At 45.2% G+C, this 21594-nt stretch overlaps 1 protein-coding gene across 1 annotated transcript in view; it reads left to right on the top strand.

Annotated features, from left to right (window-relative positions):
* The window catches only part of LOC132498686 (core histone macro-H2A.2), a 54023-nt gene that overhangs the window by 17409 nt on the left and 15020 nt on the right, over window positions 1-21594 (top strand). Inside the window, exons 2-6 of the mRNA XM_060112672.1 lie at window positions 2012-2243; window positions 13031-13137; window positions 14634-14831; window positions 15884-15994; window positions 17405-17509. Of these exons, the coding sequence (XP_059968655.1) occupies window positions 2072-2243; window positions 13031-13137; window positions 14634-14831; window positions 15884-15994; window positions 17405-17509 (693 nt within the window). The 5' untranslated portion in view covers window positions 2012-2071. The remainder of the gene's footprint in view (window positions 1-2011; window positions 2244-13030; window positions 13138-14633; window positions 14832-15883; window positions 15995-17404; window positions 17510-21594) is intronic.

Here is a 21594-nt window from a genome sequence, read left to right as displayed (position 1 = left end):
TTGCTTGTACTTAACTTTGATGAATACCTACATCTCTTGGTGGCAAAACGACACATAAAATAGGAGTGTAGTAAGTACATATGAGCATACAAAAAGAATGTATGTGAAGTATATAGTAAAATGCCTCAAACTCATTTACCTCAGAGATAAGCGGGTGTTGAGAATGGGATTTGTTGCTAAATTCCATAGTTCTTATATAAAACTCCTCAGTCATACAGAGTTATCAGATACTTTAGAAAATTGAACTCTATGTTCAATCTTCCATCCAGATTAAAGAAGTCCCAGGTTTGTATCTTTCATATTAGCCATGCATTTATTTAGCACTTTCTTCCATCATATTCTTACCCACTTTCTTAGGCCTTTTCATTGCCATCTTTGCTGTTAGTAAACTAACCAAGCCAAAATTTGAGATGGCTGCCTCAACAGATAGAACCAATTTCAATTTATTTTTGACCTTCTCATTTTCCATCCCCAAAGAAAATGGCCACTGAGAATGATGTTGCCCTTGGGCCAGAGAGCTTTGATTCATTAACATTTTTTCCTAGAAAATTTTTGTTTCCTTTTCTTTGGTTCTGCTTGTTTGTAATTTGCTTTTACTTATTCTGGCTTATGTTCCTTTTTTGGTTACAGTACTCCCTCCACCAACAGGTTTAGCTCTATTACAATTCTCTGAATTAGTTTTAGCCTTACAAAGGCTTTTTCAGAAGTATATAATTATTTTATCTTTGCACAAAAGATAGCTTCCTAAAATAACACAGAATCATATACGTGTCTCTTGGTGCACTGTACTGAAGTCACCTCTTCGTGCTGATTCTGAAGTTTCTCCCCAAAATCAACCTGGATTCCCCATTCTAAGGAGCAAAAGCTTGGGTTGCATTATGGCTTTTAATTTTCTGTGTTACTCTACATTAGCATAGTCAATAAAACTGCCTCTTCTGGCATGTTTCTGTTTTTAAGAATGCTACAGGGGGAAGGGATAAATTGGAAGATTGGGATTGACATATATGCACTACTATATATATAATAGATAACTAATAAGGACCTACTGTATAGCACAGGGAACTCTACTCAGTACTCTGCAATGGCCTATATGGGAAAAAAATCAAAAAACGAGTGGATATATGTATATGTATAACTGAGTCACTTTGCTGTACACCTGAAAGTAACACAACATTGTAAATCAACTCTACTCCAATAAAAATTTAAAAAAAAACAAGAATACTACGTTATTAGGGAATTTAGAAAAGTGCTTCCATCAGAGAAGTGTACATCAGCTCTGAGTTGTGGGTCAAAGGTAACCATTATGATAGCCATGGCCGTATTAACTTTGTACTATTTATTAAAAGAGGCAGAAGCAAATCAGGGCAAAGAGGAACCATATTAGTTTCCTTGTTGCTGCTGCAACAAGTTATCCCCCAAATTTAGTGGCTGAAAACAATACACATTTATTCTCTTACAGTTCTGGAGGTCAGAAGTCCAAAATCATTTTCAATGGGCTAAAGTGAAGGTGTCAGCAGGGCTGGTTCCTTCCGGAGGCTAAGAGGGGAGAATCCATTTCCTGCTGTCATCCTGTCACTTACTCTCATCTCCTCCCTCCATCTTATAAGGACCCTTGCAATTACATTAGGTCCACCCAGATAATCCAGGATAATCTTCCCCACCGGAGCATCCTTAGCTTAATCACATCTCCAAAGTCTCTTCTGCCATGTAAGTAGCATATTCACAGGTTCTGGGGATGTTGAAGTGGACCTCTTTGGAGGCTGACCACAGGACCATGGCCTCTCTCTCTGGCCTCTCCTACGGAGGCTGGGCTGGATGGGTGGGGTGGGGAGCTGTTCATGGGTTGGCCTGCCGACCCCCAGCTCCCCATCTGCAGCACCCTGCGGTGGCAGCCAGGTCTGAGCTGCCTCCCCGGGGCTATCAGGCATGTCACACGAGCTCTGTGGCCACAGCACGGTTCCCAAGCTGTAGGCCAGTCACCCTTCCTTACCCTGCCACCTTTCCTTTCCAGCATTGAGTTAGTGCCGGGAGGCCACCGTGTCAAGCAAGCTGAGAGCAAAACTAAGGCAAGATGTCGGGCCGGAGCGGGAAGAAGAAAATGTCTAAGCTGTCGCGTTCAGCCAGGGCCGGGGTCATCTTCCCGGTGGGGAGGCTGATGCGGTACCTGAAGAAAGGGACGTTCAAGTACCGGATCAGCGTGGGTGCTCCCGTCTACATGGCCGCGGTCATCGAATACCTGGCAGGTAACGAGAACACGCAGGGCAGGTAACCCATTCCCAGATCTCACCTTCCCCTCGGCCCCTGCACACAGGCTGGGCAGGGAAGCCTTGATTCGCCTGTGGCTGTCTCAAGGTCGCTGTGCGCGGTAATGGGGTTTCAGTTTGCCTGCTTGGCTAAAACCAACTCCTGCAGGCTTTAGGGGAGGGAAGAGCACATAAGGGCAGAGGATCAACATGGAAGGAAGAGAATCCACAATAAAGTGTCTTTGCTAGACCAGCCTCAAGAAAGGTGTGTCTTGCTGTAGACAAATGTAATACGTAAATTTCTAGGTTCCCACAAAAGACAAACTATGGGGAAGATAGGGTCTTGCTATTCATTTTGTAACATGAGTCTTCACTTTTACTTCATGGTCCTCACTAAACCTCAGCTGTCCTACTGTATTGAACCTAGGACTCAATGTCCATAAATAATGTTGAGCCCAGCATTGAAAGCATCTTCAGTTGGTTCCATGAAGCCGACAACGTTTTAATTTTACTCTCCTTTACAGAGGTGGTTCTCTGTCTACAAATACATAGGAAAGAGTTTCCCATGTTGGTTGTTAAAATTATTTTTTCTACTGAAAGATGACATTTTTGTTGTGTGTGTTCTTTACCTATTTGAGTAACTTTACATTTAGCTTTTTTTTTGTTGCTCTGGAGGTTGGAGAGAAGGACTGGAGGGCTCTGAAAGTCAAACCAATCAAGTGTGATAGAGCAGTGCTTTTCAAAGTGGGGATCACTCCAGGGATCTTGTTGACAAGGTCAAGGGTAGGACCTGAGACTCTGCATTTCTAACACATTGCTGTGATGTGATGCTATGCTGCTGGTCCAGAGACCACTCAGAGGAGCATTTTAGCCAGTCTTTTAGCAGCAGGTCTAAAGGCCTGGGGAATGCTTTTTTAAAATGCAGGTTCCTGGCTGCATTTTAAACCCAGGAATCTGATGGAAAAAAGTCTCCTGGCTTGGAGGGAGAGGAGGGACTTTGAAAACAGTGACTGAAGCTTTAAAACAACCTTTAGATCTATACCACCTACTGATACTGGAAGACCCTGAGTAACCCAGAGATTCCACAGCCTCCAAGCGGGGAGCCAGGATACCCTGATGTCCTTCAACCCTAAGCTGTACACTTTCTGCTTCACTACACTGCCCCATTATAATGTTTGTATAATCAAAATAGTTAGTAGTTCCTGTGCCTCCACTTGGCAAAAGTCTAAACTGTGCATAATACAATACAACAAAATTTAGCCTTTTCAAATTTTGTTCACTGGTGACTCTGTTCTTTGGTTCAGAGTGTTTGATGAAAAAGCGTATGTTTTCCTTTTCATTCATTCAACAAATATTTGTCAAGCATCTACCTGTCAGTGCACACAGTAAGTCCTTAGACTCTTCCCTGCTAATAGCATTGGGCCATTTATATGATTTTTCACTTATCTTCAATTAGAGCCACCAGACCTCATAGCAATGCATACTATAGCCTGAATGTCACACTCTGGACTTCGAGCCAGCACATCCGTAAAGATCGATAGTGTCTCTCAAAGTAGAATGTCACCCATTTTCTCATAGTCTTTCATTCACTCAACAAACATTTATTGAACACCTACTATGTGCCAGGTGTTGTTCTAGGTGCTGAGGATACAGCAGAGACCAAGACAGACAGGAGTCCCTGCCTTCAAGCAGAATGCATTCTGAAGGGAGAAACAGCAAACAAATGAGTGAAGTGTATGTGGTCCAGCAGATGGTGTTAAGTGCTCGGGGATGAATAAAGCAGGAAAGAAGTTAGGCTTGGGCTAATTCCAGGAAGTGGGGAGCTGAGGGGAGGCCCCCACTGAGGGGCTGGTATTTGAAGGAGGCCAGTGAGTGGGCATGTGGGTGTCTGGGGGGGCCCTCGGGACAGAGGGAAGCAGGTGCTGGGGGTGTCCAAGGAGCAGCAATGGGGACAGAGGGCTGGGGCTGAGGGAGGGAACTTGGACTGTAAATGAGGCCTGAGGGAGAGTGGCTGGTGGGCGCAGCAGAGCTTGTCACGGGAGCTCTGGAGGGTTTTGAGCAGATGTGCAAGACCCCGCCTGTGGGGAGAGGGGTACAAGGCAGGGTCAGGGAAAGCAGCAGGAAGGCGGTTGCAGAGATCCAGGTGAGAGACGTGAGGTTGGGAAGGAGGCAGTGGAGCGTCCGAGGAGTGGTCAGAGTACTGAGATATCTTGAAGGCTAAGTCAACAGGATCTGCTGACGGTTGGACATGAAGTGTGAGACAAGAGAGGAGGAGCACCTGGAAGGATGCTGTTGCCAATAACACTCCTTCCCCAGGGCCAGTCCCAGCCTCCAGCACCGTCCTGGGTCAAATGGAGAAGATGAAGCGGGTGTTCTGAGGCCCAGAACTGTCTTCCCAGTGTCCTTTCCTTCCCTTCCTTTTGTGCTTTTTTCTCCCCTCCAAAGTCAGGCTGGAGTTGACAGTAGGGGCTTCGATGTCAGCTTAAATCTGATTTATCAGTTTACCTGCTCTGTTACCTTGGGCTAATTTCCTTAACCTCTCTGAGCTTTGGGTGTTTCCAGAGCTAATCTCATTTAATTCCATTAATGAGCCAATGTATGCAAAATGTCTGGTGCATAGGATGCACTCAGTAAATGGTAATTCTTCTCTCTCTTCTACTAAGAGCTGATGAAATCATTCAGGGCAAAGTGTAATGAGTAACTCTGTCAAGGTGGTATATTTGGGGGCTGTATTGCATTTTAATGAGACAAGGAGTTTAAGCCAAAGGAATGAATCGTTATTGCAGGCCATTGCTGAGTAAGTAAAAAGGGGATTTTTGTTAGTTGTTTTGTTTTGTTTTGGAAGGGGGCATGAATTGATTTTGTTTAGGGAAGAGAGTTCAAAGTGTGAAAGTCTCCTGTCACCCTTGAAATGACCTTTAACATTCACGACAACAATATTGACTGAGTTTCTCCTTTGCATCAGGCCTTAAAGATACAATGGAAAACAGACAGATGTGGTCCTGCCTTCCGTGGGTTTACATTCTAGCAGAGTTGACTAGCATTAAAAACAACACAATAAGATGACATTCATGTGGACAGGGAAGCCAGAGGAGCTCTGGGAAGCAGAGGGAGGCTGCCTAATATAAAGCAAGGGCTGTTAAGACCTAACCAGGGGTGTAAAGCAATTATACTCCAATAAAGATGTTAAAAATAAATAAATAAATAAATAAATAAATAAATAAATAAATAAAAATAAAAATAAAAAAGACCTAGCCAGGAAGACTTCCCTGGTGGTCCAGTGGCTAAGAGTCTGCCTTCCAATGCAGGGGACTCAGGTTCGATCCCTGGTCAGGGAACTAAGATCCCACATGCCATGGGGCAACTAAGCCCATGGGCCACAACTAGAGAGCCTGCATGCCGCAACTACAGAACCCACGCGCTCTGAAGCCCACGCACCAAAACGAAGAGCCCGCACGCTGTATCGAAACATCCCGGGTGCCACAACTAAGACCCGACACGGCCAAAAATAAATAATTTAAAAAATTGGAAACTGAGGCTTCCCTGGTGGCGCAGTGGTTGAGAGTCTGCCTGCCGATGCAGGGGACGCGGGTTCGTGCCCTGGTCCGGGGAGATCCCACATGCCGCGGAGTGGCTGGGCCCGTGAGCCATGGCCGCTGAGCCTGCGCGTCCGGAGCCTGTGCTCCGCAACGGGAGAGGCCACACAGTGAGAGGCCCACGTACCGGAAAAAAAAAAAAAGAAAACTTGGAAACCGAAGTTTAAAAACAAAAGACCTAACCAGGGCTTCCCTGGTGGCGCAGTGGTTAAGAATCCACCTGCCAATGCAGGGGACACGGGTTGAAGCCCTGGTCCGGGAAGATTCCACATGCCGTGGAGCAACTAAGCCCATGTGCCACAACTACTGAGCCTGCGTTCTAGAGCCCGTGAGCCACAACTACTGAGTCTGCCCGGTAGAGCCCATGAGCCACAACTACTGAGCCCACGCACTGCATCTACTGAAGCCTGTGCTCTAGAGCCCATGCTCCACAACAAGAGAAGCCACCGCAATGAGAAGCCCACACACCACAATGAAGAGTAGCCCCTGCTCACCACAACTAGAGAAAGCCCACGCTCAGCAACAAAGACCCAACACAGCCAAAAATAGTAAATAAAAATAAAATAAAATTTAAAAAAAGACAAAAAGACCTAACCAGGTTCTCAATCCTGCTTTTTAATATATTGATTGATTTAAAATCCTGATACCTGGGTCTTACCCCAGAGATTCTGGGATACTTCCGGGTATCAGGATTTTTTTAAAGCTTCCCCAAAAGATTCTGATGGGCAGCCAGGGTGGGCAATTGGTAGGAGTTGGCTAGATTCAGATGGGTTGATTATCAGTTTGGGGAGAAACAAGGGTGAAGATCTAAAGTTTAGAGGAAGTATGTGGCCCCTTCCAGAAACTGGAGGCATTTCTGTGTACCTGGAACAGAGCTGGGAAATGGGAAGGGTGCGAGACGAGAAGGGGAGAAGGGGGACAGGTCCTTGAGGGCCACATGAGAGTGTGCACATTTTGCACACACACGCCAGGGGAGGCATCGAAGGGAGGAGGTGGCATTCTGGGGGCCTCACGTGGGCTTTAGGTGGAGAACAGTTGGTGGGAAGCAAGATCAGAGTCCAGGAAACCAGTGGGGGCTGTTTTAAAGTCACTTTGGAGAATTGACAGGGGCCAGGACTAGGGGTTCTCAGTGGAGACGATGAGAAGAAATGGGCACATGTGGGAGCTGTCTGGAGGGGAGAATCAGCTCTGCTCAGTAATGGGTGGGATAAGGGGGGAGACCAATTTACTTCTCCTCTCAGATTCATGTCTATGGTCTCTGAAGTTCCCCTCTCCCACTCACTGCCTCCGAGAGGGGACCTGGGGTCACAGGAATAGCCAAGTAAGAAAAAGCTGGGTGCCAACACATAGAAACAACCTAAATATCCATTGACAGATGAATGGATAAAGATGTGGTACATATATACAATGGAATGTTACTCAGCCATAAAAAAGAACAAGATAATGCCATCTGCAGTAACATGGATGAAACTAGAGATTATCATACTAAGTGAAGTAAGTCAGACAGAGAAAGACAAATATCATATGATATCACTTATATGTAGAATCTAAAGTATGACACAAATGAACCTATCTATGAAACAGAAACACAATCAGGGACATAGAGAATAGACTGGTGGTTGCCAAGGGGGATGGGGGTAGGAGAGGGATGGAGTGGGAGGTTGGGATTAGCAGATGCAAACTGGTATATATAGAATGCATAAACAACAAGGTCCTACTGTACAGCACAGGGAACTATATTCAATATCCTGTGAAAAGCCATAATGGAAAAGAATATGAAAAGAATGTATATATATATATATATATATATATATATATATATATACACACACACACACACACACATATATAACTGAGTCACTTTGCTGTACAACAGTAATTAACACAACATTGTAAATCAACTATACTTCAATATAAAATTTCTAAAAAAAAAGAAAAAGAGTTTTAAAAATAGCATGTAAAAATGCAGTCATATTTTACAAATGTTTGAAATTCATGAACCATTCTTACTTTCTATTAAGTAAAACTATACGAAGAAATTATCCATATTTTAAAGCCCATTTTAATTCTTCCTAGAGCAGATCCCCAAATTTAATAAAATCTATTAAAAATGTAAAGATTTTATAAATACAAAAATAAAATCTACATGAAATGCAGAAAGAAAGGAAGGAAGGGAGGGAGGGAAGAAGGAAGGAAGGAAGGAAGAAAGAAAAGGTTGGGTGCTACTTAGCCAAAAAGAAAGTTGCACGAATTTTCAGGAACTTGGGGAGAAATAGCAGTCAGCCTTACCTGATTTCTCTGTCCTGGCTGCCTGACCAACCCTAGGTTCACACATCATCATGATGTTATAGCCATATGGCATTTCTGGCCCCAACCTGTTGGGGGAGATTGCACACTCCGGCAACGAATGCATGCTGGACTGCTCATCTAGAAGGTCCCTTCCACCTGAGACATCCACCAGCCTCCCAGAATGGACATCACATTCATCCTTCAGTTTATCAATCTGTAAATGCTGGCCCAGTTTACATCTCCAATGTAAGTGAGGAAAAAATGGACTGAAAAAGCAAGCCCCAGACTCTGGAAAAGAATTTTGTATTCATTAGCAATAGATATAATATAAATGTAAGATATTGAGAATGAGTAATTTATAATCGTTTTATGGTGAGAAAATGTTCTGTAATATATTTTTAATTGATAGGACAAATAGGCCTTAAAACAGCATTAATTTCAGGGCACTTCATGAAATCATTATGTAACAAAGAAACCTATCATTTCCAGACAATTGGGTCTATCCATTTAACACCAAGCATTTTTTTTTTTTTTTTTTGCGGTATGCGGGCCTCTCACTGTTGTGGCCTCCCCCGTTGCGGAGCACAGGCTCCGGACGCGCAGGCTCCGGACGCGCAGGCTCAGCGGCCATGGCTCACGGGCCCAGCCGCTCCGCGGCATATGGGATCCTCCCAGACCGGGGCACGAACCCGTATCCCCTGCATCGGCAGGCGGACTCTCAACCACTTGCGCCACCAGGGAGGCCCTAAGCATTTTTTTAATATAATGATTTTTCAGTTTTTACATTTGTGTTTTGAAAAGATCACTTTGGCAGCCAGGACTACATGTGTGGTTGTGCAGGTTGTACACTGCACAAGGACACACATTGAAGGGAGTATCATTCACATCATAGACCTCAAAGAACTGTGACTAATTATGAGCATTTCCAGCAGATGGCAGTAAAGGTTCTTGTTCTAACAAAATTAGGGAAGTCAGGTGTCTTGAGGAAGGGGCATCTTTTTCTAATTTGCACAAAGGTGCCCTGGGCCAGTGGTGGCCTTGTTGGCATGGATCTGGAGGAAGACAAAACTGGGGGCAGGAAAACCACTACGATTATCTGGGCTGGAAAAGAAGACAGCCAGGGCTTCCCTGGTGGCGCAGTGGTTGAGAGTCCGCCTGCCGATGCAGCGGACGAGGGTTCGTTCCCCGGTCCGGGAAGATCCCACATGCCGCGGAGCGGCTGGGCCCGTGAGCCATGGCCGCTGAGCCTGCGCGTCCGGAGCCTGTGCTCCGCAACGGGAGAGGCCACAACAGTGAGAGGCCCGCTTACCAAAAAAAAAAAAAAAAAAGAAAGAAAGAAAAGAAAAGAAGACAGCCTTAGCTCGGGTAATGGCAATAAGCTTGGAGAAGAGGGGCGAAGTTATGTAAGATTCATGAGGCTGGGAAAAGAGAGGGAGAAGGAGAGGGAGGGAGAGGGAATGACTCCCAGGTCTGTCTGTGGATGGAGCTGCCAGTCCCAAGGGTGATGGGAGGAGCCTGTTTCGAGGAATGATTTGGATTTGGGGATGTGGTGAGCTTGATTTACCTGTGGCACGCCCAGGTGGCATCATGGCAGGGCTGGAAGTGCAGATGTGGTGACATGGGAAGGAAGGTGGAAGCAGGAGCTGTGAGTGGATGGCGTTTCCCCAGAAGACTGCACGGCCTGATGCAGAGCAGAGCGCCCAGTCGAAGCCCAGAGACACCGCCACCTAGTGGGCAGGTGGACAAGCGAGCAGAGGCCAGGGAAGGAGACAGTCATGCATGTGTTCTGTCCCAAGCCTACACTTGCTGTGGTATTTCCCATCTCCTGTGGGCTGGGCTATCCACTGTTGGTTTAGATTGTATCCAAAATGAGCGGACACGAGCTCTTCCAAAATAATGTGCATGATGAGCTTTCCAACCTCCTTTTTGGCTACAGAAATCATTCCTTTTACTACCAGATACTCAGCTGTATCCCAGATGGTTACTATTGCTGGAAGTGTGACTTGCGAGAAGTGAGAGGTTTGCTGTAGAAGTCTCCAGACCTCCGTGGAAATCTCCACCACTTAACAAATTATGATCTTCCAACAAAATTTGCAGTGAAACAAATGTGTGACATTAAATTCAGTTTTCCTATTGATTGCCAGTTGACACACAAGGATACTTGTGTTCCCAAAATCAATAAAATCACTCAAGAATGTAGCAAACTTTTATAGTTCGTGTGAATATATTTGTCATAACATTTGAAAATATTAATAATGATTAATGTTATTTCAAACATTTAAATGGTGGAGTCTGGCCCAAGGAATGTTCAGACTAAACATCCAACAGAGAAAAGAACTCCTTGGTCTAGATTTCCTGCTATGTATTCTTAAGTTTTTTTCTCTTTAAATAAAAAAAGTTCTACCTCTGTTTTTGCACTTGAGCACACGATCAAGGTTTTCTTTCTTATAAATTATTTCGGAAGAGTTAGTACGAGAGCCCAGCTGCACTCGGGCAGAGCCTCACCTGTGTGCCTGCGTTGTGCTGCCTGACGAATCGCTGCCTTTAGCCTCTTCCCGTGGTGGCATTCGATGACAGATTCTCCGTCTGAGAATCCAGTGTCTGTGCATCTGGCTGTCAAGCTGAAAATAACCTGACCTTCAGGAGCTTCCTGAAGGCTGGGAACGTGTAGGGCTTCCCGTTAGCCTTGCTGACAGTTAATTTGATGAACCCCAAGAGGATGCTTAACTGCTTCCTCTAAATGCAGGAGACAGAGGGAGGACAGTGATGGTCCAAGATGCTAAATGAAATTCAACTTCTCAGAAGCTTAAAACTCGGAGGCTCCTTGACCCCCTTTCCACCCATCTGGAAAAAGGGCTGAGCAGAGTGCTCCTTCCTCCCAGGTGTGGGCCCCTAGGAGCAGCAGGTGCAGGAAAGTCCTTTTATTGTGCTCAGTGGGGTGCTGTACATTTTAACCTAGAGCCATAAAGCAAGCCTGTTTGTGAAGACTTTATAAATACACCTCTTTTTGATGGGTACCCTTTTTTTTTTTTTTTTTTTTTAACGCGGGCCTCTCACTGTTGTGGCCTCTCCCATTGCGGAGCACAGGCTCCGGACGCGCAGGCTCAGCGGCCATGGCTCACGGGCCCAGCCGCTCCGCGGCATGTGGGATCCTCCCGGAGCGGGGCACGAACCCGTGTCCCCTGCATCAGCAGGCGGACTCTCAACCACTGCGCCACCAGGGAAGCCGGGGTACCCTTTTTAAACGAAAGAAAAGCTGGGCAGAAATCTGAAGGCAGCAAACCAGGCATCTAATATGGCGTTAATTTCAAATACTGTGTCCTCCAGTCCCAAGAAGCCTGCTCATATTTCTCAAACTACAGTGCCCCAATCTTTGATTCAGAAAATGCAGTGCCATGTAAATGAATTGTTGGTAAACACAATATTCCTTGCTTAATAACCCAAAAAAGATGTTGTGAGAATGAATTTGCAGTGATTTAGTGCTTTTCATTATGGAAATGCCATATAAATATTTAACTCTAATGCTTATTTTATTCTAATTTTTTGTTAATCACATTTGCTTAGTTAATATGGCATACTTATGCCAAGTTTTTATTTTATTGCCATAGATTTTACGAATGATGGCAATTGCATGTGGTGTTTTATTTGAAATTAGGTTGACTGCAAAAATTCATGCAGAATTGCCTATTAATTTTAGGGTTTAGTATCTATGCCATTGTACCAGCAAATCCCCCCAACACACACACGTATGCACATACATACACACAACACATTCATGCACACATGCACATACAATTTTCCACCCACATATAACACACTGGCACGTTGCCTCTTTCTTTAGGGAAAGAACTCTTTCTAGGGGAAGAATTTTTCTTTAAAGGCTCATTCATGCTCTTGAAGGCAGACAAATTTGATTTAGCAGAGCATCCTTCCAAAATTGAGAAAGAAAGAAAAAATAAAGGAGGAAAGGGAAAGCATTCAGGGATATAAACCAACTCCATAGTTTTGTTTTGTTTTTTTGACTCAAAAACTGATAGTACGTGAAATAGAATTCACTTTTCAGGTTAAGTGGTACCTCACCCCTTAGTATAAATCAGTTCTTCCTATCCACTTTCCTTTAGGACGAGAGGGACAAGGGGCATCAAGTGAAGAGGAAAAGGAGATTCTGAAAGGGGTCTCAGCTCTCCTCAGAGATGGCTGCACACTGAAAGAAACTCGGCTTCAATGTTAGGGTTCTGTTTTGGTCAGGATTAACTTCTGCCGACAGTGGCTTAAACAAGAGTTTCTTTTTCTCTCATACAAAAGACGTCTATAGAAGACAGTCCAGGTTGGTAAGGAGGCTCCACAGTCCTAAGAGATTCTGGTTCTTATTTTATTGCTCTATCATCCACAACTTCTTACCCTTGGTCAAAGATGGCTGCTCAAATTCCAGCCATCATGTCCTCAGTCTGCCAGTAAAAAGGGAAGAAAGGCACTGTCCCTTTATTAATGGGTACTTCCCAGAAGTACCATACAACACAACTGCTTGCTTTTCATCGGTCAGAACTTAGTCACACTATCACACCTAACAAAAAGGGTGGTTGGGAAATACTGTCTTCATTCCTGTGATTTGGGGCTCTGCAAAAAATCAGAGGTCCATCTACTAAGGAAGATGGGGGAGAATTAATGTCAAGGGACAACTAGAAGGCTTTGTCCACAGGATCGTATATCAGGTCTTGCTAAAATATCTTACTTGTCTGTGACTTGAGTTCTTTTCAGTTTTCTGGATTTCTTTCCAGGCCCAGACATAAAAATCACAAATAAATAAAAGTGATCTAACTCCAAGGCCATTTCCAAAGGAACGCTTTGGAAAACTCAGACCCCATTCTATGATTGCCTATTAACCCTCGCTTGAAATTTCAGCGGAAATTCTAGAATTGGCTGGGAATGCAGCGAGGGACAACAAGAAGGCCCGGATAGCCCCAAGACACATCCTGCTGGCAGTTGCCAATGACGAGGAACTCAATCAGGTACGTCTGAAGCATTGACACCAGCCACGGATTGGGTTTGCCAAACGCACTACTGCATGTGGACCTGGCTGGCTAGAAATCCTTTCTGCTACAGTACCCAGTCACATTTACACTAAAAGAGTCAGATCATACGGGAGAAGAACAAATTCTGCTAGCCATATTATTTAGATTCAAAATAAAATTATCTCTGGAATAGATCCCATTATATATTATGAGACTTGCCAGAATTTCTTTTCCTCTTTAAAAGCAAGCTCTGTGTGTTGCCGAGGGAAGTGCAGTGCACATATGTTATTCTCTGTACAGTTTCTTCCCCCAAACTTTGTTGACAATTTATTCTGATGAGGGCAGAAGCGTCCTTCTTCATATATCAAAACTAATGCTTTATATTTTAGAGCTGACTCCAAAATCGAGTGAATTCCCACCCCCATGCCCCCCGCCAAAGATGTGCAAGGTAGCAGGTAAACAGTATGAGAATTTTAATTTATGTGTATTTTATAATGTTAACTGTCTGTGGTTAAGAATCAGTTCTTATTTCTAATCCAACATGGGCTGATAATTTCCAAAAATACAATAAAAAATAATTACTAGAAAAATTAAAAAACAAACTACCAGCTACAATTTTTTGTTACTAGATCCAATAGGTATACAAAAATTCTGTCAACTTACTAGACTCTTCCTCATGATTTCTGTACTCTCTTTGTCACAGACAGGTAACTAATAGCTTGTGGACCAGCCTTGGTTGCAGACCACATATGGAGTAGCGCTGCTATAAAATGTGCGGAATGTATTAGTGTGGTAGTTCATGTTGATTAGTTAAAGTAAACACATATCAGTTGGGAGGTGTGTGGTCAAACATATTTTACTGATGGAATGCATGATCAAAGGAGTGGGGTCGGGCTTCCCTGGTGGCACAGTGGTTGAGAGTCCGCCTGCCGATGCAGGGGACGCGGGTTCGTGCCCTGGTCCGGGAAGATCCCACATGCCGCGGAGTGGCTAGGCCCGTGAGTCATGGCCGCTGAGCCTGCGCGTCCGGAGCCTGTGCTCCGCAATGGGAGAGGCCACAACAGTGAGAGGCCCGCGTAACACACACACACACACAAAAGGAGTGAGGTCTGTTGTTAACTGGGTCTAGCCCTTGCATTAACCTTTGAACCTCATTTTGTCAAGCTGTGCTCCCACGTCTGAAGCTCTTTATCCTCGGTTATGTCTGGAATCTCCAAGCTCTGGGCAACCTCCCTGATTTCAACCTCTATACGCTTTCATTTTGCTTTGCTTGTTTTGCTTTCTGTACAAGATCTCGGGATGCCTTGTTACCTACAGAGAAAAGCCGTACCCATGAGGCAGGGACAACCAGTTAAATTGTGTATTATGCAGTTTCTTTGGAAAGCAGAGACCAGATTTAACACTTGTTTTGCCAACAGTTAGAACCGTATTAAATCCAGAACCAACGAGCTCTTTGCTGTCTGAGCTCACGCCTTCTCTCTCTCTCTCTTCAGCTGCTCAAAGGAGTGACCATCGCCAGCGGAGGCGTCCTGCCCAGAATTCACCCTGAACTGCTGGCCAAAAAACGAGGGACCAAAGGCAAGTCAGAAACTATCCTCTCCCCTCCCCCAGAGAAAAGAGGAAGGAAGGCCACGTCGGGCAAGAAAGGGGGCAAGAAATCGAAGGCTGCCAAACCACGGACGTCCAAAAAGGTGAGCCCAGTGGTGTCTGTGAGCTCCGGACTCTCACAGAACGGGAGGAAAGTTGAACCATCCAAAGAGAAGGGCGTGGCCAGCATCTCCGAAGGACTGGGGACCCACCTCAGCTTGGTGCTGGGAGAAAATGATAGGAATGTGTGTGAAAAAGAATAAAGGGCCTTTGAGACGAGCTCAGATCATCATGCAGGGTCTACTAGAGTTTTCCAAACCCCACACATGGGTGGTTTTCATGTTTCCAGATCCCCTCCACTGACCTCACCAAAATCTCAAGTGAGAGAGCTGATCTGGAACTCTACTTTCCACCTCTCCCCATGTGACATACTGACACACCTTTAGCTTCCCACAGAGAGTCGCCTGAGTTCAGCCAATGGCATTTCAGGTGTTTTGGATAAGTAGCTATAGCTCAGAGGTGCCATTTATGGAGTAATACTTTCATATGCTGCCCAGTACGGCAACTGCTAGCCACATGTGGCTATTTAAATTTGAATTTAAATTACTGAAAATGAAATCAAATTCAGTTCCTTGGTTGCACCAGCCACATTTCACGCGCTCAACAACACGAAGCAGCACAAAGGGAATGAGGGAATGAAGTTCTGTTGGACAGTGCTGCTTTGGGGGTTGTCAAGTTTTCATTCCCCAGACCTCCATGATGGCAAAAAAGATGGTATAAGAGTTCATTTCTCGGCCGCTGTGCCCCAGGGGAATCCTGGAGAGAAGGGAAGTTGAGCAGTGCACTATGAATGACCCCACTTGGCTTATTATCAGAAGCTGTAGGCGTTGAAAAGAACAAGAATAACATATCTGTGTCCAGGTTTGAGCAAAGACTATGGGTACATGCGAACCCCTTAATACACTTGATTTTTGCAGTATCCTTCTGTTTTCCCCATATTGCTGTCTCTTGCTTCCCTCTGTTGAAAACAACAGAACCTAACCTCTGACCACTTCCGTTCATATCCAACTTGGTGGTAACCATGGGAAAGACTTCAAAGCCACTTTGGGCTTTTTCTGGATTATTTCTGATCTGTCCTTCTGATTTCTACCAACAGTCCAAACCAAAGGACAGCGATAAAGAAGGAACTTCAAATTCCACCTCTGAAGATGGGCCTGGGGATGGATTCACCATCCTGTCTTCTAAAAGCCTTGTTCTAGGGCAGAAGGTAATAAAGAGAATTGTAATGTACTGTCATAAAACACTATTGCATTTTTATAACCTACTGTTTACAAGCAATGAAGCCTCCTTCATCCCTTCCTTCCCTAATATGACTTTCACTCTGGTCTTGAATTATTCATTTTTAAACTAAAGAGCAATGGCAATGTCTGCATTGTGAGGATAAACAAGCTCTTTAGTGCTGAGAATTGTTCATGCTGACACTGGTCAGCCAGAGGTACCCACAGTGGATCTTTCTGGTCTCCATTCCCCAGATATCTCTTGCTCACCAAAAAAAATCCATAGCTAACTTTCTCAACCAGGCTTTGGGAGGCCTGCTTTACATGGTGTGATGTAATTTATCAAAGAAGGAAAATAGAAAGATATGTTCCCTGAATATCCCTGGTGTTAGAAATGAATTATTTGCTAATAATTCAGTCTGCTTGCCTTTCTAGGCTGCAGAAAGAAAACAAACAGGGTTATACATTTGAAAAGTCTTCAGCAGCACAACAGCAGCCCAGCCAGACATGCAAATAATTCATTCCCATAAGCATAACAGACAATGTATCTACCAAGTCAACTGGGGCTGCAATATGATACCCGCGGAAACAGTCAGTTAATCATATCGGGTAGCAAATGTTTGCAGCCTGACAGTAGTACGAACCTCTGTTGAAGCAACTGGGAAGAGCACGTTTTGAGAAGAGCATAAACGTGGCGGGTTCCTAATTCATCACTGATGAAAGCAGGGAAGCAAAGAGGTGGAATTTATGTCCACTCTAGGGGCTCTCTGTGGTTACGTGATGATTAGCTTTCTCTCCCTTACCTAGGGGAGCAAGAAGTTCTAGCTCACATGGGGACACAATGGAAAATGGCTTCCATTCTGCTCAGCTATGGGCACATGGGGCAGCATTTCACAAGCGTAGCCCCAAGAGGGTGGTCCCAAAAGTCAAGGCGGCCAGACGTAGAGGTCAGAATCCCAGAGCCCCTCACTCCTCTCCAGCAAAGTGGTTGGCTTTACATCCCTGCCCCCGCAGGTCTGTGCTGCTCTGGAGAGAATGCAGGGAACCGAGTAGCTTCTTGCAGGAGCTACTCAGAGAATTAACGATATTGAACACCAAGGCCACCCGGATGGGAAACGAAGGCATAAGCTGTAGGGAAAAGAAAAGGAGGGGAGGTCCCCGTCCTGCCCCCAAAAAGGGGAGGTAGATTTGCTGCTAGCTTCAGGGTGAACATCAAATCCACTGAGCTCAAAAGAGCCCGTTGAAAACCACACACCTTGGAAACGTCAGAAGGTCGCTCCACGCACAGCCCTTTCTGTTGACACAAGCAATTGAGAGAATGAACAGATGTGAGTAAAACATGAAGATTTTCCATAGGCCTTGATCTCGCCCACACTCTGCATCTTCTCTTCCCAATGCAGCTGTCCTTGACCCAGAGTGACATCAGCCATATTGGCTCCATGAGAGTGGAGGGCATCGTCCACCCAACCACAGCTGAAATTGACCTCAAGGAAGATATAGGTAAGGTTCTGAGATTTCGGGAGAGGTGCCATAGAATAGCTACTGTTCTGGCAAGTTCTCGTGAAGTCGGTCATTGTCAGCTGGATAGCCCCTGCTTGGCGGACTGTGTCAATCAAGCTCTGCCATCGTGTGTAATTGAACAGCATTACTAGAGAAAAACTAATTTTGTTTTAGGTCTGCAGATATTTTTGAAATTTTTATTGAAGTATTATACAAAAACAGATCATTAATGCACAGCTTGATGAATTTTTCTCCAAGCGAACAAAACTGGGACCAGCACCTTGATCATGAAACAGAACCTTGCCAGCACCCCACAAGGCCTCTCATCCCTCGTCCCGGTCACCATTCTCTCCGAGGGTAACCACTATCCTGTCTTCTGTTTTTTTTAATTTTTGGCTGCGCCTCGAGGCATGTGGGATCTTAGTTCCCTGACCAGGGATCGAGCCCGTGCCCCCCTGCAGTGGAAGCACCGAGTCTTAACCACTGGACCACCAGGGAAGTCCCCACTACTATCCTGTCTTCTAACAGCATAGAGGGGTGTCATCTGTTTCTGATTTTATATAAATGAAATCATGCAGTATGTCTCCTTTTGTGTCTGTCTCCTTTTGCTTAACTTTGTGAAATCAACCCATGTTGTTGAGTGAGGTTGTAGTTCATTTTCTTTACTGTACAGTATACCACTGTAGGTATATAACACAGTTTGTTGATCCATTGTACCATTGATGGCACTGGGGCAGTTTCCAATTTGGGCTGTAATGAGTGGTGTTACTCTAAATATTGTTGTACATGTTTTGGGTAAACCTCTACATATATTTTAAGCTGAAATACTGAGAACACCATTGGTAAAAAGGAAATGGACATCTGGAAAAAGTTAGGTGGTCTGTAAGGCTATACACTGAGTTCTTTCACCGGTGGATTGCCACCTGTCCCGCGAGTGGTGGAGGCATCTATTACTAGGCTAGGTGGAGGAACCTGGAGGCTAAGCTTCCAGGCACTAGAAATAATAATAAGACCATTTAGTCACCATCTCACCGATTTTTACAAGACAGAAATGGGCAAAGAAAGGGTTTTGTCCTTGGGATACAGGGCTTGCTTCTGAGGTAGGTGATCTGGGGCCAATGCCAGTAGCTCAGCCCTGGGTGGTAGCTGCCAGGCTCACCTGTGTTTCCCCCTTGGCATCAGAGGCCACTTGCTTTGCTGAAAAGGAAATAAGATAGCACCGGGTGGGGGGTAACAAAAACAAAAAACAAACAAAAAACAGTATTACAGAGAAAGAGGATTTCTCTGGCACACAGAGATGGTGAAAATTCCTCTACTCTTCAAACGTAGCCCAGGCCCTACCAACTGCCCTCAACTCCCTCTGTGTGGAAAGACTACCCCTCGTGGCCTTAATCTTGAGCTCTGGTTTTGGTTTTTGTTGTTTTTTTTTTTTTTTGCGGTACGCGGGCCTCTCACTGCTGTGGCATCTCCCGTTGCGGAGCACAGGCTCCGGACGCGCAGGCTCAGCAGCCATGGCTCACGGGCCCAGCCGCTCCGCAGCACGTGGGATCTTCCCGGACCGGGGCACGAACCCGCGTCCCCTGTATCGGCAGGCGGACTCTCAACCACTGCGCCACCAGGGAAGCCCTTGAGCTCTGTTTTGAAGTGTGTTCTAGCTTCTCTCAAACAAAACAAGTTTATCTTTTAAAGTTTTACCTTCTTTATGATTTCTATAGTATTTGCATTTTTCTATCAGGAAAACTATAAAGATATTTCTATTTTTTAAGGGGTGGGTGATGGTAGGATAGAAAAAACACTGGTATTGAAGCAAAAACTCGAGGTCAGATCCCAGCCTCAGTGGAGGTTCTGGAGCCAGCGTGGGTCTATGTCCTGGATTTAGCTGTGTGACTATAGGCAGTTTTCTTAACCTCTCTGAACCTCAGTTTCCTCATGTGTGAGGATAACAATAGTACGTGTCTCATAGAGGTGCTATGAAGATTAAATAAGATAATACAAAGAGGGAGCTTAGCACAGTGCCGGGCTCATAGGCTTTTGATAAATGATAGTCTCCTTCATGGTTGCAGAGTTGTTAGAAGGGGTCCCTCCCATCATGATTCCATTCTCCACTGCTGTCGCCCAAACCAATCTCCCCATGCAGATAAGGCCCTGATTTATTCTTCTTAAGACTTTATAAGTTATTACAGAAAAGTTCAAGCCTACACAAAAATAGCAGAAGAGTGTAATGAAACCCTACACACCCCATTGCAATCATCATCTACCCATGACCAAGCTTGTTTCAGCTCTACCCCCGCCCACATTCCCCCCACACATATTATCTGTGAATATTTCAGAATGACAAGGGCTATTTTTTTACAACATACCATTATCACAAGACCACTATCACAACTAAAAAAAATTAAATTAATATCTTCAAATATCCAGTGTTCAAATTCCAACTGCATCATAAATGTCAATTTTTTAAAATTTGTTTATTTGATTCAGGCTCCATTAATTTCACACGTTACAATTGGTTGATAAGTCACTTATAACCCATTGGATCCCCCTTTGTCTCTCTCTTTTTTTCTTAGCAAATTATTTGTTGAAGAAGCTGGGCTGTTTGTCCTGTAGGGTTTCCCACAGTCTGGATTTTGTTGATTCCATCCTCCTAGTGTCATTAAACATGTTTCTTCTCTGCTTTTCTTATAAGTTGGTAGTTGGACCCAGAGGCTTAATTAGATTCAGGTTCAAAAACTTTTAGCAAGACTACTTGGGCAGTGATGGAACGTTCTCCCATCAGGAGGAGCCCCACTCTCTCACGATGCTCCTTCTCTAGTTCTGTCCATTCGTTAGGGGTCGCAAAGGGGAGATATTCTAATCCTAGATATTCTAATTCCTTCTTCACTTCCTCACTGGAGGCTTCCACACAGGGGAAGTCCCCTCATCAACTCTACAGGCTACTTTATTCCTAAATGTCTTCAGGGAAGAGGGTGGGCTCACCTTGATTTTTACATGGTCCCATTTGACCTCTGAAAGCAGAGCACAGCAGCCTAGACCTGTTTCCCCTGCGTCTCACAGCGAACTTGGCTACCAGCTTCAGCTACTTGGCCTTCTCCAGGCTTCTGTGACCCAGCAGATCGAAACTGGCCGGGGGTCTGAGGGGCAGAAAAGAGACTTAGAGGCACTTGCCATAGCCTGCGATCACCATAACCAAATTGCGTCATTGAAACCCAAGCACATTAATGGAGAAACCCCTCCACCCCCGCCTCAGTGGAGAGTGGTTGCTGCAATCAATATTTTTCCTAAGTGATCTGCACATCATACTGTGCCCTTCCAAATATACTTGAGTGTCTGAGTGTGGAGTGGGGAAGCTCCCTCACTCAGCCTCTAGGGAAGCCTCTGAACTGAGTAATAATAATAACAATAATAATCATCATCTGAATAATTATAACAACTAATAATAATAACCACAAAGAGAGAGAGAGCTGAGACTTGCCCCAGACATCCAGTTCACCAGATTCATTTGAAGATGAAAATGCATGAGGGGAAATACCTCATCTCCCACCCAAGAGCAGCAGTCATCCTGGTCTGGACAAGACACCCACATGTCATCTCAGGGGCATGAGGATCCCCTGGTGCACATAGGTGGGGCTCCTGCTGTGCTGGAGGTGGAGTCCTGCCATCTCCTGGGGGTTCCGCTTGGCCTCTCTAGAAGCACAACCCTGAAATATGGCGTAGAGAATTGTCCTACCGTCAAAAACTCGAGGGATTTCCCAGCAGAAATGTCCTTAGAGATTAGCCTTGCAAAGCTCTGCATTTTCCATTGGAAACCAAGGCCCAAGTTGGGGGAACAACATTCCAGGCTGCCCTGGGCCTGTGTCTGTCCTTTGGCCCCAGGGACTTACAACACATAGGTGGTGGTGAGATGGGAACAGGACCCCAGAGCTCTCCACTCAGAGGTTCCTGCTAAGCCATCTGTCACCCGGGGCCTGCTCCTCACCCCCCAGCAACAAGGTGGTGGCTGCAACCCCAAGGGTGGCTCTGGGACCCGGCTTAGGAGCTGGTGACAAGAGGCAGGCTGCAGGGTCTGTGAGATCCCCCCCAGTGTGGAGTG

Source organism: Mesoplodon densirostris, chromosome 1 (genome assembly GCF_025265405.1).
Source record: "Mesoplodon densirostris isolate mMesDen1 chromosome 1, mMesDen1 primary haplotype, whole genome shotgun sequence".
Classification (NCBI taxonomy): Eukaryota; Metazoa; Chordata; class Mammalia; order Artiodactyla; family Ziphiidae; genus Mesoplodon; species Mesoplodon densirostris.
Note: the sequence above shows the minus strand (reverse complement) of the source record. Positions and strands in the feature narration are given on the sequence as shown.